General features: G+C 53.0%; 1 protein-coding gene across 13 annotated transcripts in view; it reads left to right on the top strand.

Annotated features, from left to right (window-relative positions):
- NINL (ninein like) overlaps positions 1 to 17,357 on the top strand; it is a 139,432-nt gene that overhangs the window by 74,383 nt on the left and 47,692 nt on the right. For 12 of the 13 annotated variants that reach the window (XM_087445739.1, XM_087445740.1, XM_087445730.1 and 9 more), the window contains 6 exons: positions 2,283 to 2,453; positions 6,327 to 6,463; positions 7,971 to 8,111; positions 13,219 to 13,393; positions 14,685 to 14,795; positions 15,446 to 15,526. In XM_087445739.1, the coding sequence (XP_087301865.1) occupies positions 2,283 to 2,453; positions 6,327 to 6,463; positions 7,971 to 8,111; positions 13,219 to 13,393; positions 14,685 to 14,795; positions 15,446 to 15,526 (816 nt within the window). The remainder of the gene's footprint in view (positions 1 to 2,282; positions 2,454 to 6,326; positions 6,464 to 7,970; positions 8,112 to 13,218; positions 13,394 to 14,684; positions 14,796 to 15,445; positions 15,527 to 17,357) is intronic. The other variant, XM_087445734.1, reaches the window with a different exon arrangement.

Here is a 17,357-nt window from a genome sequence, read left to right as displayed (position 1 = left end):
AGGTCTCTGCGGTTGGAGGAGAGCAGACATCAGGCAGTTGTTTAGATTGTGATTTTGTTCAGTGACTGTTGGCCTGGCATCTGATTTCTCTCACTGCCAGGATAGTAAAGCCCCCTCCCATCACAGGCCTGGTTGCTCTTGCTGATGCTTCTTTGCTGACGGAGCTGATCCCGTAGTTTGTGGGCAGTGGTGCAGGAACAGTAACATTGTTCTCTGCCGGCCTGGATACATCTAAGTGTCAGATTTCTGAATTTGAAATCAATGAGAACAGACGAAGAAGAAACTAGGAGCGTTGAGGGAAGGTGTCAGGCTGCATAAGGTCAGAGACCACAGTGAGGTCCCACTGCATCATGCTCAGAGCCTGTGGAGGGAGGATGCCTTCTCTGAGGGGGAGCCACCTCTTTTCCTGTGTCCTGATATGGAGGCACAGCTGGAGAGGGGCCTAAAGCCACGGGGTGCAGGAAGGAGGCCAGGCAGAGGCAGGTGGCCCTCAGAACAACAACTGCCTGGGGCCGGCCCGGTGGCGTAAGTGGTTAAGTGCGCGCGCTCTGCTGCGGCGGCCCAGGGTTCGCCGGTTCGGATCCCGGGCGCGCACCAATGCACCACTTGGCAAGCCGTGCTGTGGCGGTGTCCCATATAAAGTGGAGGAAGATGGGCACGGATGTTAGCCCAGGGCCAGTCTTCCTCAGCAAAAAAAGAGGAGGATTGGCAGATGTTAACTCAGGGCTGATCCCCTCACAAAAAAAAAAAAAAAAAAAAGAACAACAACTGCCTGCCCAGAAAGTGACCCAAGCTGACATGGCTGCGGGGTGGAGGGTGTCACATCCTGTGCGTTTGGACTCTGTGGCGTGGCATGGTGGTGGTGGGCCCTCGGATGTGTGCCCCAGAGGGAGGTTTGCCCCAGCGCTGCCCTTCTCTTGCTATGTTAGGGGAAGCAGGTGGCCTGGCGGTGGGGAACCTGGTGTGGCAGCACCTGTTCTCAAGCTCCCAGTCCTCAGAGAGGAAGCGGTGGGAAGGAGATGGTGGTGGTCCGGGTGCATTTGGATGTTGCAGCTTCTCCACAGTGACCACGGCCACGTTACCGAGCCTTCTTGAGCTGCCCTATTCCCTCTGTAAACAGAATAAAACACCTGCTTTGTAGGGCTGTAAAGCTCCCCGCAGAGCTTAGTGAGTACCCAGTCTTTCAGTAACTGAGTATGGAGAGGTAGGGACCCAGCTGAGAATGGACAGGGGCATGCGGCCACTGCCTTGTGGACCTTGCATCCACAGGAGAGGCAGATGGCATGTGGGCTGGTGAGCACCCATTTGAGGAAGTGAGTGAGCTGGTCCAGGGGTGCCGTCTGAGCAGAGCCCCTGAGCAAGGGACCAGCCATGGAAGCTTTGGGGGAAGGTGTTTGAGGCAACAGCACAGGCTTGGAATTTTCAGGAAGAGCAGGGAGACACTGGTGCCCTTGAGGAGGGTGTCCCTGCAGGTGTGACAGGAGCGCTGGTGGCCTGAGAAAGGGCTTCTGCTCCTCAGTCCTGTGGCTCCAGACAGCATATGCTTGTTCTGAAGGGCCCTGCCTGGGGCAGAAAACATAGTAAGGAAAATAATCTTGCTGTGTGGATTCTTACAGCACCTAAACCTAACAGGTCAACTGTCACCAAGAGATTTTTTTACCTTCATCTTAAAACTGCCAGACTGTCAGCCATGAGCTACGTGTTTCTGCGTCCTGAGGAGATGTGCAACTTTGCTTGGGCCATCCCACCTCTTCTTTTTAAGCCTGTCTTGGGTTTCTTTCTACAGATTGGATTTCCTACCACTGGCACACACCTTCTCGGGCTCTTCCTTTGTGAGGCCAGGCTCACACTGTTACTAATTCGGGGTCGAGATGTTAAAACCCAGGTTCTTTGTGTCTCCCACTAAGGAGCACATGCTGACCAGTCAGGCCACGTAGGCACTGGGACGCATTCCATGCATGAGGCCTCAGGTGGGTGGTAGGGGAGGGCACTGGACTGGGTGTCAGGAGCCCTGAGTTCAAATCCCCGGTCGGCCACCTACAAAGCTGTGCAATCTTGGACAAATCATGCAGCAACGCCAGCCTTTGGTTCCTGGTCTAGGAAACGGAGCTAGCAGTAACCACGTTGGTTGTTCCTATCAGGCCTCCATGAGACAGCAAAGGGCCGCTGAGACAGCGAAGAGCCCAGTACAGGCTGGCGAGGTCAGAGAACATTACAGATAAGCAGATGTGGCTTCAGGGGGCCCGTGTGCTCATGGACGTCTTCCTGTTGCCCACATGCAGGGCCCCGAGGAGGGTGGCTGCCAGACCACCACCACGTCGTCCCTCGTGTCCGTGTGCTCAGGCCTGCACCTTTTCTGCAGCGTCGATGATGGCAGCGGCTTCGCCTTTCCTGAGCAGCTCATCACCCTGTGGGCCCAGGAGGGGATTCCGAACGGCAGGGAGGTCTTGCAGGTTTGGAACTGGTTGCTCACGGCTGCCCCAGCAGGAGATGTCCTGGCGGTCTGGGGCCAGGCAGGGGACTCAGGGGCCATGTGCCCACAGAAGAGGCTGGACAGAATACCCCACAGACACAGGTCATGCTCTCTGGGCAGAGAGCCTCATATAGGGAGGGCCAGTTGGAATCACTTTTTTCTTTATTTTTTTTGCTATTAAAGTATAGGAAATTTTAACTTAAGATAATAAAAAGCAGAGAAAACGATAGTCTGAAACAAATGCACATGAAGGTAGGTTTTGGTACCTTAGACTTTCCCCCCAGTGCACGTTATCCTCTGGAGATGATCTGTTTAGCTGGATGAGGGAGGTCAGGCCCCCAGACGAGGGAAGGACATCCCCTTGCCTGTGGTGGAGACATCTTACTGGATGTCACTGTCACCGAGGTGTGAGCATTTCCACTCTGTTGAGGACGGGCTCCGTAGTGAAGCAGAGTCCTGCCCAGAACCGCCTGCCAGCGCTTGAGCTCTCCTCCCTGCACAGCCCCTGCCCGCTGCCCCATGCCGCCCCTGGGAGCCTCCAGGTGGCGGTCCTCAGGGCCCGGCCTCTTCCGGGAGCAGCCTGACTGGTCCCCCAGGACACAGGGTCAGCCCCTTGGGGTTTTGAGGGAGCTCTGCTCTGGGTGGGGTAGCAAAGTCAGGTGTGCCCAGGGGCCCAGCCTGAGTGAGGGAAGAATGCTGCTGGAAGTCTGGTGAGCTAGACTGATTATTTTCATTTCCCATTGTTAAAAAAAAAAGCCAATTATACAGAAATCTATAAAATACAAAAAAAAGCCTTTTATCCCTTTGCTCCTAGTCTCCAGGGGTGTTATAGCTAATGGCCTGGTGAGCATCCTGCACAGCTCTTCTCTGGTGCAGAAAAGAAATATATATTTAGACATTCCAAATAAAAAAAGTTTTTTTTACAAATATCCTGTCATACTGTATATCTTGCTAATTTATGTTACCTTTTTCCTGCTGTTGGACATGTAGGTGTTTTCCAGGTTTTCTCTCTTATAAATCTCGGCATCTGTAATGCATGTATATCCTCCTGCTTTTGTGCTGGTACTTCTCTATAGAGTAGATTCCTGAAGGTACACATTTTAACTCGCAATGAGTTCTGTCGTGTTGCCTCCAAAAATGTCCTTATTAGCACAAACCAACCGTACACAAAGGAGACCAAACACAGCCTTTGCAACAGTCTGCCTGGCTCACCTTGGCTAGACCCCAAGTCTGGGCCTAGGTAGAGCCTGGACGGCAAGGCCAGATGTGGACATCTGGCCCTTGGGGCTGTTCTGAGATCCAGAGGCTGAGCCAGGATTGCCAAAAATTGCCCCCAGATGGAGAGCAAAGAGCTGAAGGGGCTCACAGTGTTGAAGTTCCCCCTGAAGCCCTGCTCCTGGTGCCCTGGCACTTGGAGGCGTGCTGGCTGCCATCACAGTGTGACGAGTGGTGACTCTCAACCTTGCCTCTGACATTTCAGAGCTTACTCTGATAGCTTACCCTGCTATCAGAGAATATTTCCATTTCTTTACCAGTTTGTAATTGACCAGTTGCATCAGGATTTGATTCCATTGTATTGAAAGGCAGCGATGTTTGCTGGACTCCTCTCAGCACCTCGGCACCAAGCAAGGACTTGTCACATGTGACTTTATTTAATGCTCACACAGCCCTGCAGATGTTTCAGTCTCACCTGACAGGTGGGTGGCTGCCCGAAGACACAGCCAGGGCGGGTGCACCAGTGAGCTGGGAGGCGGTTGGGGTGTCCTGGCGCACAAAGCAGGGTCCTTCCTGCCTGTGTTGCTATCTATAACTGCTTACCTGTGGCCCTGGCAGTCAAGACCGCAAGCTGCTGGCCTGAAAAAGGCCTTTCGCTTGGGAAGGAAATGCCCAGCTGGGCAAGCCCTCAGCATGGATGTGCTGGCATCATGCATCCAGCTTCTCAAGACCCCTGGCCACTTCAGGCTGCTTCTTACTGAGCCCACGTGAGTGGGAGCACTGCTCATTCTGGTGCTGCTCTGTGAGAAGGCCCTGGATCCATTATCTGTCCCTCCTCAACAAATTACCACTAAATTGTGCCTTACAGCATTCGACGTTTCTTGTCTCATGTAGTTTCTGTGGGTCAGGAACTTGAGAGCTATGCGACTGGGTGGTTCTAGCCAGGGTCTCCTGTGAGGCATCAGCACATGCTGCAGTCTTCCAAAGGCCTAACTGGGGCCGAGCATCCGCTTCCGGGATGGCAAGTTGATGTTTGCTGTAGGCAGGAGACCTCCATTCCTGGCCGCATGGGCCTCTCCCAGGGCTGCTTGAGCATCCTCACAGCATGGCAGCTGGCTTCTGCAGAGCAAGATCCAAGAGAGAGCAAGGAGGGTCCACAGGGCTTCCATGCCCTAGCCTGGGAGGTCACACGCTGTTACTTCCTCAGGATCCTGTGGGTTATCCGGGTCAACCCTATTCAGTGTGGGAGAGAGTACAGAGCTGTGAATGCCAGGAGGCGAGAAGCCCTGGGGCCAGCTTGGAGGCTGGCTCCCACCCACACCTGTGGTTTTGGATGACTTCTTTCTTCTTGCTCAGGAAGCTGCCACTGTGACCTGTTTCTGTCATTTCTTTGCGCACCCCTCACCCCTACCCCGGTGATACCGTTGCTGGGAAGTTTACAGTTGTGTCATAACAGCTTGCACTTCCCGAATCGCTCCATGTGCTTCACCTTTAATGTCGTTTCTCTTCAGAAGCATTTTGGGAAGTAAGGAAGCAGTGGAAATTCCAGTCTCTATTTCATCAGTTACAAAAAGGGAGCATACCTCATTCCCATGTGGAGCTGGGCTGCCGTGCCTCTTTCTCTGCAAGCCCTGAGGTGGTGCCTGCCCCTGGACTTGCGTGTAACTGTTTATAGTTTTTAGACATCATAGAAGGAAAACAGGGGTCAAGAATACTCAACGCTAAAAAAGCAGATGTGGCAAAGTATTAGTTATTGATCAGTTAGCAGAGGGACACATGGATGTTGTTTGTTGTATTCTTTTTTTATTGTGGTACAATATGTATAACATAAATTGTTCTATTCTTTTGTTTTCAAAATCTTGAGGGGAAAAGAATGCTCCACTCTCTGGAATGCTTGGCTGTGACTCATCTCTCTCTGATAGAACGTTTTCCACCAACACCACCACCTGTCCATCCATATATTTCATAGAGACATATTAGTCAGGATTCTTTTAGTTTGAAATGGCAAAAAACCAACTCAGAATGGTTTTAAGCAAAGAGAGGTTGTTAGGGGCTCACATAAGTAGGCTGTCGGGGAGAGGGATGTTGGGCACCAAGGGTCTTGGCACTCTGGGGTTCTATCAGGACTCTCTTTCATCTCTCCCTTGCTTGCTTCCTTCCTGGTGGCATTGGCCTTGGTCAGGTGTCCTCATGCAGCTCCCAAAGGCCCACATGGTCTGTATAACGACTGATTTTACGGTGAAAAAGGCTTCTCTCCTCCGGCCTCCCATCGGTCCCCATCACGTCCTCTGCTTGAGGCAAGCCTACTTCCTTGTCTTTCACTTTGTCCAGGGAGTGGGACTCTGTCCAGCCTGGGTCACACCCACCCCTGAGGCAGGGATTGGGGGGCTCCTGGGTGTTAGTAGGGACATGGGACCTTGATGTTGACAGGGATGGGAGGGACCCCAGTGTTGACAGGGAAAGGGGTGCTGGGTGTGTGTCAGGGGGGCACACCCGAGAGGCAGAGACTTTGCAGATAGAAAAGTGACAGGTGCCTACAAGACAGGGTGGGTCTGGGCCTGGACCGTCCGCAGGAGAGCTAGGAAGTGTTTGGAGAAGCCACTCATCCTGTCATGCCTACTGGGCCTTGCTGTTTCAGAGCCTCGACTTCCGTGTGGATGAGAAGGTGAACCTTTCAGAGCTGACCTGGGCCCTTGAGAATGAGCTCATGATGGTCAGTGGTGCCACTCAGCAGGCGGCTTTGGCCTGTTACCGCCAGGAGCTGAGCTTCCGCCAGTAAGAGCCCAATGTGGCAGGGGTTCGAGGGGTAGGGGTGGGCAGAGGTTTCTGCTGGCCAGGCTGGCTTGAAGGGGAGTCTGAGAAAACCGGGCACCCTGGCCTATCCCCCCCAAATGGCCAGCGCCCAGGACAAGGGGCTCAGCATCACCTTTCCCGCTGGCCTTCCTTCAGCCAGCGCTCGTGGCGGGACAAGGAATGAGAGCTGAGTGGTGAGAGCATGGTGAGGGCTCCCTGTGCCACGAGGGCCGTCCACGTGTGTGGTCGGAGCGGAGCCTGAGGACCCGGTGGAAGTTCAGTGGCTGCTGCTTGGGTTTCTATGGCCCCAGAATATAAAAGGGTCACTGGCCTTCCCCCACACTTGAGGAGGGAGGAGCTTAGAAATCTATGTCAAGGTCCTCATGTAGCCCCTTTTACAAGGTTCCAAAGAGAAGGGTTTGGCTTTGAAACTCATCCTGCTGCTGCTCGAGCTCCGTGCTACCAAGGCAGAAACTCTCTAGTTGGCCAAGGTGTGCTTCCAGGAGCAGCCAGAGAGCTCCTAGGCTTGTCTGGCTGGCGAAAGGGGAGAAAGAAGTATTCTTCAAACGTGGTCCAATGCACGCTGTGACAGGTGGGCCGAGAACACAATCCCATTTTAGTCAGGTTCAGCTTTGGTTTAGCTGACTATTCAGGCTGCCTGTCTGCTCAGCAGATTGACATAAGGACTTTTTTTTTGTTTTTATTAATGTTCCAAAGCTGCGGAAAAGCTTGGCAGAAATCTCTCCATCCTCAGGACTTGACGTTCTATACATTAGGTACTGACAGATGAGCCTTCTGACCTCAGGCCACTCTGTGAATGAGACCAGAGAGAGGCTGTGCCTTGGGAGGGGGAGGGAGAAAAGCTTGGTGCTCGTTTAGTGGAGAAACAGTCACCAGAATAGTGGGTCCGGAGGTGATTTGTACAGAGCCTCGGGCTGGCCCTGTGGCGACCAGACACCGGGGGCCCTGCACACACAAATTGCCTTCTGCTCTGGGTGACTCCCAGGGCAAGTGGGTGACCTTGCACTCACTTGGGTTCCAGGCTGCAGGTGGCAGGCTATGACAGAATAATGGGTGGCCAACCTTCTCCCCTTCACACGTCCAGTCCTGGCTTAGGTGCTGGGGATCCCTGGAGCTCAGGCCCAGCTGGAGACAAGAGGCTGCACTGATAAATTCTCACCTGTTCTGGGGCCATCTGAAGGTGTGGCACACTGCAAGTCTCTAGGCTCAGACTTCCTGGATTCAGAAACCTCTTAGAAACTTTCCTCTGCAAGTCATTTAGCCTCAGTATGTGCATCTGTAAAATGGGCATAGTAATTGCAGAAACCGCCTTAGGAGGTGGTTGGTGGTGACAGTGAGGTCAAAGCCCAGCGCTGGCCCATGCTCAGCACCCAGTCAGTGCTGGCTGTTTTTATCCTTCACGCAGACATGGGGCTCACGGGGCCCAGAACAGGTGTCCTCATTTGACCTTGTCTCCTTCCTGCCGCAGGGGGCAAGTGGAGCAGATGGCGAGGGAGCGAGATAAGGTGAGGCAGGATCTGGAGAGAGCAGAGAAGAGGAACCTGGAGTTTGTGAAAGAGACAGACGACTGCCACTCTGCCCTGGAGCAGCTCACGGAGAAGAAGATCAAGTAGGTCCCGCCAGTGGTGCCCGAGCCCAGAGCAGCAGTTCCACAGCCCTGGCTGAGGGCTATGGTGGATGCGGGGCTGCCTCTAGCCGAAGCTGTGGTCATGATCATGGCGGTGCTGAAACCCTCGTATTTCACCTGAGCTGGTAGAAATCTACAAGGTGCATCTTTGGGGATGTCCTCCCTTGAAAGAAGAGCAGTGCATTTAAAAAAGGATTCTTGCTCTTTTATGATGTGGGAGCGTGGTGCAGCAGCGTCGAGCTACGTGTGCCTGCGGGCTGTGGGGAGGATTCCTCTCCACTGCCCTCACTCTCCTCTGCTTCCTTTATCAGGGTCTGTCCCACTCCAGCCAAGTCTCTGTATGTGCCTGTGGTTAGTGAGACAGAGGGACATTTTGAGAGAGGGCCCGTGAATGGCTTTGGAGCCTGTTGGCTCAGCAGAAAGGAGCCTTCCTTGGTGGACGGAGCTCAGAGCTCGAAAGCAGACTGCAGGCAGCACGACGTATGGTGGGCTGAGCAGACCTCTGGTGGTTGGGCTGGTGGCCAGACAGACCAGAGGCAAGGATTTCTGACCTTCCTTTTTATGGACACAAAACCGCCTCTCTGGTTTATTAACCAAAACATTTGAGGAAATCCAGCCCCTGAGGATTTCCTAGCTGTGGCAGGGAGAGAGGGGCTTGTTCACCCCCTTTGGGGAACGGTTTGTGCCGGAGGCTCCCTTGTAGGAGCTCAGCTGGCCGTTCACCTTCTTGAAGCTTTTGTCACCCAGAAGTGTCCCCTCAAGGATAGCTAAGGGTGTGTGTTGCTGAGAAACTGGTGGCCTGGCCTCTGCTCTCAGCGGTGCTCCTGGTGGGCGTGCAGAGGGGCCGCTGCCGCACCCCCCTCGTTCTCCCTCCCCCGGGGGGAGGTCTGCCTGAGCAGGCACAGAGGAGCTGGAGTCCTGGGTCCATTGCGCTTTTGCTGTGACCCTGGGTGGACGGAGCCCTGCAGGTTCTTCGTCTGAACAATGGGAGTGATGATAGACTGTCCCCTGCGCAGGGAGGGACGCCTGGTGCACAGCCGCTCTGCACATCTGACTCCGTGGGTCAGCTGTGCTTGTGTGTCAGTGAAACGAAGAGCGAGAAAGAGAAGCAACAATTTGGGTGACCCAGGTGGTCTCTCTCCCTCGTCTTCTCAATGAGCAGATGTCTGAGAGCTTGTGATGTGCTGTCTCATTTTGGTGCCTCTGGGATGCATGCCTCTCCCCCTTGTGTGTGATTGTGGCAATTGAAGGTAAAACTTTTCTTAGAACAGCCCTATTGGCAAGGTGTGTGGTGTCACAGCATGATGTCCATAAAGCCCCCCACATGGTCCTGGTGGGCAGTGTAAGGGACTTCACAGGGACTTTTACCCGCTCCCATCTGCCTTATCTGCAGGCTTTCAATTATGATCCTGAGAAAGGCTTGCTTCCAACTATGCATGGGGACTGTCACGGTCATGGCTACGAAGCCCTCGCTTTTTAGCCTCGTGGCTCACAGGGCAGAGAGTGGGGGAGGAATTGGAGGAGCTCGTGGGTGCAGCCAGCTTGCATGAGCCCCTGAGGGCCCTCTAGGCAGCCACATGGTGCCAGTTGATTGTATCCAACTAAACAACAGGGTTTAAACCAAGGAGCCCATTCCTTCTTCACCAAGGATGCCCCAGGCACCTTCGCTGTGCAGCCGAGGTCTGGAGGTTTGGGAGACGGGTCTTGGGTCTCCAGGAAGAAGCCTCCGGCCTGTGAAACTGCTGTTGTGTTGGGGAGCTCCTGTTACAGACTAGGCGTCGCCTCACCATAACCTGGAATAGGCCATTTTATTCCTATTTTCCAGCCAAAGAAACTGAGGCTTGGAGTAGCGCAGTAACTTGCCCACAATCACACAACCAGTGTGGCCTGAAATTTAAACCCAGGTCTCTTCTCTCCTTGTTTTATGCTATTTCTAAGATAGCGTGAGGCCCTGGCCTGCTTTATCTGGGGAGTGTGAGAGAACGAGCCCTTCAGTAAGAGAGGCGCTGAGGCGTCAAGAGCTCGTCACTTTCCCAGGTGGGGTTTCCTGGAGTCAGACTCCCTCCATACCAGGTCCACTCGGTGAGAGCCCCAGTGAGTCCCCCTACATGACCCTTGTACTCAGGGTTCGGAGGGAGGGACCTGTTGTCCCTGGGTCCACTACCTTCCATGCATTACAGTCTACTGGGGAGCAAGCTCTGGGCAGAGCGGGGCCTCACATTCGAGTCCACGCGCCTCCCAATTCCCAAAGGCCTGGGTCCACTTTTCCTTCCTGTGGGCGGCTGGGGAATGCCAAGTGGAGCAAGTTGAGATCCTGGTCTGGTCGCCAGTTGGAGTCCACACCTACCTCTGTGTGGTGTGGAGGAGTGTGCAAGAGATGACATCTGTGGGCATCAACGGGCCGTGAGTGTGTGTGGGTGTGAGTGTGTAAGAGAAAATGTGGGTGGGTGTGAGCGTGGCTGAGTGTGTGCAAGCATGGTGTGTGTGTGCATGCACACATGCATATTTACTTCCATCAGCTCCTGTACTGGAAGACTTGCAGGATAGTGGTAATTATCAGGAAAGCTAAAAATTAAGTATCCTGTCACCGAACTTTAAAAACTAGTACCAGTCAAAGCTGAGATAATAATAAACATGGCCTCACTCTGAGGAGCTGTTGGCAAGGCCCAGAAGCCGGGATGTCAGGAGACACGCTGGCCTTGACCTTGCTGAGCCCTCTTCCCCGCCCCGTATAGAACGCGTGCATTTTATCACAAAGGGTCGTTTAGTTAGGAAGTAACTGGATTTTGTTTCTGCTCTTGTCAGCATTTGACGGTCTCTGTGCAGCTGCTTCTCCTGAAACACCCAGTCGTAAGCCTCCCCACTGACCACTTCTTGCTGAGCAAGTTCCTGCAGGTGGGATTAGAAAACGACTCTAATGTTGACTCTTGCAGCTACAGAGGCTAAACTCTGCTTATCTGAGATTGTCTCGTTAGTTCCCTGACTTCACAAAACAGGGTGTAGTCAGTGTGGGTTTCCAAAGAGTGAAACTACTATTAAAAATTAGGAGCTGAGGGCCGGCCCCTGTTAAGGGCGTGCGCTCTGCTACTGGCGGCCCGGGTTCGGATCCCGGGCGCGCACCGACGCACCGCTTCTCCAGCCACGCTGAGGCCGCGTCCCACATACAGCAACTAGAAGGATGTGCAACTATGACATGCAGCTATCTACTGGGGCTTTGGGGGAGAAAAAGGAGGAGGATTGGCATAGATGTTAGCTCAGAGCCAGTCTTCCTCAGCAAAAAGAGGAGGATTAGCATGGATGTTAGCTCAGGGCTGATCTTCCTCACACACATACAAAAAAAATTAGGAGCTGAGAGAATCCTGAAGGAAGCCAGCAGCACAACCATTTAGCACGTTTTTTCCTCTTTCTCAGCGCCACTGCCTGTCTCCAAATGGCCCTTGTAACCACGTGCTGTGGTCAGCCTCGTCACTGACTGCAGAGACATTGGATCCCACCTGAGTGGGCTCAGGGCTGATTCTGGCCATCCTGGTTGGTGCCAGGAGACCTTAAGTTGCTGCCTCATTGAGACCCTGGGGGAGGCGAGGGGTCCCCGGGGGCCTCTCTCGACTCTCCAGCGGCCTACCTTCCACATGGCCTTCCTGTCCGTCCAGCACGGCCACCGCCCAGCCCTCGGGGAGTGTTATTCAAGGAGGAAAACTTCTTTTTAAACAGTTGGGTTCAAAAGCTAAATGAAAATTGATTTTAGTCGATCGGATTGAGTAACTGAGAACCGATGTGTGTCAGTCACGGCGAGTGAGGCTTGATTCTGTCCCAGCCCCCTGGGAGGGATTTCGTGATGTGTCTTTCTGGGGTCAGAGAATTAGCAACTCAGAGGCCGTATCTTGTCCCAGAATCTGGTGAGGGACACACGAAGGCCTCGAGGGCTGGGCTGGGTGTGTTTCATTTCACCCCATGGGCAATGGGGCATCATCAGTAGGTTTCTAGAAATAACTTCTATGGTTGCATTAGGTTTTTCTTTTTACAAAAGTAACAAATGATAGATGTTTATTGTAGAATATTTAGAAAATACAAGTAAAAGGAAAAATAAAAGCAGAAATCTCACTTCCTGGAGGTTAACAACACTCCTAACCTTTTTTATGTCTCCTTCACTTCTTTCCATGTATATAATTATTTACAAAATAGTTTTGTACCGTATATTCTTTTCTGATGGCCCAGAGCATCCCATTATGTGCGTCTGCCATATTTTATTTAACTGTTTCCGTTTTGTTGAATATTTCAAAAGTTTTTAGAGTGGAGTGATATGATCAAATATGTATTTTTTCAGACTACTCCAAAGGTTTGTGGAGTGTTAAATTAATTTCGCTGATACTGTTTTCCCTAAGTAACAGCTGCCCTTCCTCCATCTCCTTCCCTTCTGGGTATTCTTCCTCTAAAGCTCTGAGATGAGATTGAAGTCTAGACTGTTGGCCGGAGGATGAGCCCCACTGCTCTCTTCTTATACTGAAGTACTCATGTGGCCAAGCCCTCTGCTGAAGTGAGAATTTCGCTCATCTCCAGTCTAGATGGATTTGGTTTGAGAAATCCTGTTAAGCAGCTGTTTCAGTGATAAAACTAAGATTTGGCACTGTTTTTCCTGCTGGGGGAAACGGTTGTTGCAGAAGATTAATGTAGAATCTGAGGGGGAAATACCCCTCCTTGTCCTCTGACTGCTTTGGGATCATTGTCCACAGTCTGACATTGCCTGTATCCTGGGTGAGAGAGGCGTACTCTTGTGCACGTTTGGTTAGCAAAGGCATTTGATGGCTGTTGTGGTGTGAAAGGAGGTGGAGAGGCAGAGGGGCATCCAAGGATCTCCCCCCAGCCCTGCCCTCACAGCACATGCAGTGTAGCTGAGGAACGGTGACCCCATCTGTCAAGCAAGGACAATTGAGTCCCAGACCATGTGGCCAAGTGCTACAGGCAGGGAGATTCCAGGGAAGGAAGAGGCCGAGTGGCCTGAGAAGGTGTCCCCAGAGAGACAGGGGCTCGCATGTGCTTGGGCGGTGCCCCTTGGGAGCCCGACTTGTCGTGTGTTGTGTGTGCCTTACAGACACCTGGAGCAAGGGTACAGGGGAAGGCTGAGCCTCCTGCGGTCTGAGGTGGAAATGGAGCGCGAGCTGTTCTGGGAGCAGGCCTGCAGGCAGAGGGTGGCACTGGAGAAGGACCTGGAGCGCCTGCAGGCCAAGGAAGCCAGCCTCCGAGAGAAGCTGACCCTGGCCCTGAAGGTAGCTGGGAGGGAAGAGGTGCCTCCCCAGGACATCTCATCCAAAAAGACAGAAACGAGGGTGCCTGAGTGTCCATCTGCCCACACCCCTTTTTCCTAGTCAAGGATTGCACCCTCCCAGTGGCCTTAACATTTACCTAGCAGGATCAGGAAGTGCCTGGGGTTTCTAACTAAGGAGCGTGTGCGTAGCCACAGAGAGCATGTGGCTCTTCGAGGAGAGGCATTGCCCTCCTTCTCTCTGCTCCGGGTCAGGTGGCCTGTGGTTAGAGAGGGTCAGCAGCAGCAGCCAGCTCTGCTGCAGCCCCTGGAGACCAGAGCATCTGTGGGGTCAGCAAGAGACCAAACCCTAAAGCCCAAATCCGGGTGTGTGGCCTGGAGCAGATGTGGTTTTCTAGGCTTTGGTGAGAGTCCCACGACTCGTGCCCACCCTGCATTTGGTTCCAGTGATGTGTCCCCTGCCCCCGTGTGCCTTGGTCCCTCCTGTGCTCCCACCTTCCTCCTCCTTTCCTAACTCAGAGTCTGCGGATTCTTTCCACATCTGCCCTGCCTCCCTCAGTCTCTGTCTCCCCGGCGGAGAAGCTGGGCATGCCCAGGAGCCTCTGACGGTGGCAGCGGTGTGCGAAGGGACCCACCCCGCAACCGGGGCTCTCAGCCGCACTGTGTCCTCACCGCTCACCATGTCTGCAGACGCTGCCTTCCTCCCCCAGTGGACATCTGAGCTGTAGTGGCACCATTTCAAATCCCTCATTTAGAAAACCGCTCAGAAAGGATGTGTCACCAGCCTTTTCTTGTTATTTATTTATTTATTTATTTATTTTTTTTTTTTTGTGAGATCAGCCCTGTGCTAACATCCGCCAATCCTCCTCTTTTTTTGCTGAGGAAGACGGCCCTGGGCTAACATCTGTGCCCATCTTCCTCCACTTTATATGGGACGCCGCCACAGCATGGCTTGCCAAGCAGTGCGTCCGTGCACGCCCGGGATCCGAACCAGCGAACCCCGGGCCGCTGCAGCGGAGCGCGCGCACTTAACCGCTTGCGCCACCGGGCCGGCCCCACCAGCCTTTTCTTGTGTTACTCATGACCTTCTTGAGCCCTCGAGGCAGGAGAGCACATGGAGAGGCGTTGGTGAGGCTCCGGGGGCCATCCCTGGGCAGCTGCGGGTCAGCCCAGCACAGCCCCTCTGCACGTGCCAAGGCAGCGAGCACCAGATGCCTGTGGTTCCAGGAAGCGTCTTCCCTGCTGAGCAGAAGTCCCCTCCTCTGCTCCCCAAGCCCAAGGCCTCTGTCTTGTAGGAGAACAGTCGATTACAGAAGGAGATAATTGAAGTAGTGGAGAAGCTTTCGCAATCAGAGAAGCTGGTCCTGAAACTGCAGAGTGATCTGGAGTTTGTGTTGAAGGACAAGGTAGGTCCTTTTGCTGATTCTGAGTCTTTAGAGACGAGAGCCTTTGGGTGCTGGGTAAAAAGTGTCTTGAGAAAGAATACATAGGCAACTGAATTTAGTTCTTTTCTACTAAAATTCTAGAATGGAGAGAAAATTAGCATAGCGGCTTTCCCTCTGTTTTCCTCCCCTCCGTGACAGTGCAGGGGTGCCTGTATACTCTGGCGTTGCCTACACATTGGCCTTTTAGTGACAAGCCCAGGGCCAGCCAGAGCCATCTGCACAGACCCCATTGATGGGTTCTTGGTGGTGGGGGCGTGGAGCAAAGGTTAGAGCTCAGTGCCCACCATGAGGCCTCTATCTGGCCCTGCGCATCCCCTTAGAAGGAGGAGGGGAAGGTGGGGAGGTGCTGCACAGGGGCAGGGTTCGGGCAGAATGCAGCCCAGGTTCCAGGTGGGAGCATGGCCGCCTTCCATAAATTCAGAACATCCTTCTGCCTTTAGGTCTTTTAATCGTGGGGGAGGGCAAGGGAGAGGAGGAGGAGGAGGACGAGACAGCTGCACCTGGAGATGCTGAGCCTAGTGGGAGGAGGCAGCTACTGAGGAGGTGACAGCACATGCCCTACCTGGCCTGAGGTCCTATCTGCCATTTTCCTGCATGGGTCTTACTTTCAGCTGGAGCCTCAGAGCACGGAACTTCTGGCCCAGGAGGAGCGGTTTGCGGTGGTCCTGAAGGAGTACGAACTCAAGTGCCAGGTATGTATGTCTCCAGCCTCCTTTGCCGTCCTAAGCAGTTGTGTTTCCTCTGTCTTGAACCGGGGTCATCATGCACCGCTGCCCCACACCCCCAGCCCACCGGGAGGGGCAGGCTGTGCCAGGGAGGGTTCTCTCTGAGAGCTTGGTCCTCCAGGGACCTCCTGGGCCGTAAGGCTGCGCTGCCTTCTCCTGGCCAGGCCTGCTAAGAATGGGGTGCTGGAGCGCAGGAGACGGGCAGCACTGCAGGTCCTCAGGGCCTGTCTGGCTCAGACCTGGGTGAGGTGTGCAGGCCTCGTCCTTCCCCCTGCTGCCTGGGGGAGGCCTGACAATCCAGCGGGCCACACTCCTTGCTTCCACATGAAGGGTGGTCCAGCATGGGATGGCAGGAGCACCCTTCTCTGAGCAGAACAAGCAGACCTCTGATTGTAATCTGCGTTCTGCCGACGGGGTCCTCCAAGCCTGGTGTTCCAAAAGGAGGTGGGATGGGACTTGCCTGCTTGGTTACTGTGCTCGGCCCCACATGAGCTGACCAAGGTTGCTAGACTGGCGCCGGTTCTGAAGGCCCCTTCCGTGTTTCCAGGCACCTTGTAGGGCTTCGTCTTGTTTTCTGTTGTTTAGTGTTTAGATTTCCTGGGCTGAACCTCTCAGTGTCAGTCCATCGCAGAGCTGGGCGGAGGAGGTGAACAAAGTCAGTGATGCTGAAACATGTCATGGCCCCGTTATACTCTTAACATTATCGAGGACCCAACAGATAAAACATTGTTTAATGTTAAGGGTTTATTATCAATTCACTTCTTAATGATTTCCTTCCAAATTAAAGTAAGAATTGACTTTGTTCCTGCTACACATTGCTTTGGCAACACCAGAGGATAAAGGTGAGCTTTGCTGTTCTGGAATGTGACGTGACCCACTGCTTCCACCCTGTGCTCTTTCCTCCACTCTAGACCCTGAATCCTGGGCTGCCCTTTGAAAAATCCTGTGGTGTGGTCAGCTGTGTCACCCTCCCTCTGAACCTGATTGGTGTGTGTGGGGTCGGGATTGGGGGCTGTCGTGCAGGTGGAATGTGCTGCACAACTTTCTGCTAGGAGGTGGATTACATGCTGTGTTTTCTCTTCCCTTTAAGCTTCCTGTGTAGACTCAGAACCTATAACTGACCATCAGTTAACACGTTACTGCAGTGCACTGGATTTCTCAAACAAGTGTAAACCCCTTCTTTCTTTAACATGACTATTACTTAAAGGGCTGCTACTCATTTTAGTTTTGGTTCTTGAAATTTTATTTTTTGAAATATCATCAGAAATATTTTACATTTTAATGCTAATTTATTTATTTAGAAATTTCCCCTCCGTTTTTGGATATTTTTTGCTGTTTCAAACTAACCTTTAGAGCACTAAAAAAACTTTTTTATTTGAAAATTATTTCTAACTTACATAAAGTTACGAGAGGAACACCTGGATACCCTGTACCCAGATTCACCCTGTTCTCTCCATCACTGCATGCTCACTCACTCTCTGTGTGGGGGGTGTGAGTGTGTGTACTAGATAGTTATTTTCTGAACATCTGAGGGTAAGTTACATACATCAGGGCCCTCACCCCTGAGCACATCAGTGTGCATTTCCTAAGAACAGGCTTGATCCCACTAACCTCAGAGTGGTGTGCAGGTGCACCAGAGTTGACTGTTAAAAATATTCAGGAATTTTGATAGCTTCTTGTTAAACCTTTGATAGCTTGAATTGGCTGTGGTGAGAGTTATTTACACCACAGGAATGTGTAGAAGCTACAGATCTGGACTTTTCTTCCTGGAGAGCCAGCTTCCCAACACCCTGATGAA

Source organism: Ceratotherium simum, chromosome 21 (genome assembly GCF_057802395.1).
Source record: "Ceratotherium simum simum isolate JZ-2026a chromosome 21, ASM5780239v1, whole genome shotgun sequence".
NCBI lineage: Eukaryota > Metazoa > Chordata > Mammalia > Perissodactyla > Rhinocerotidae > Ceratotherium > Ceratotherium simum.
This window is presented reverse-complemented; position numbering and strand designations above follow the sequence as displayed.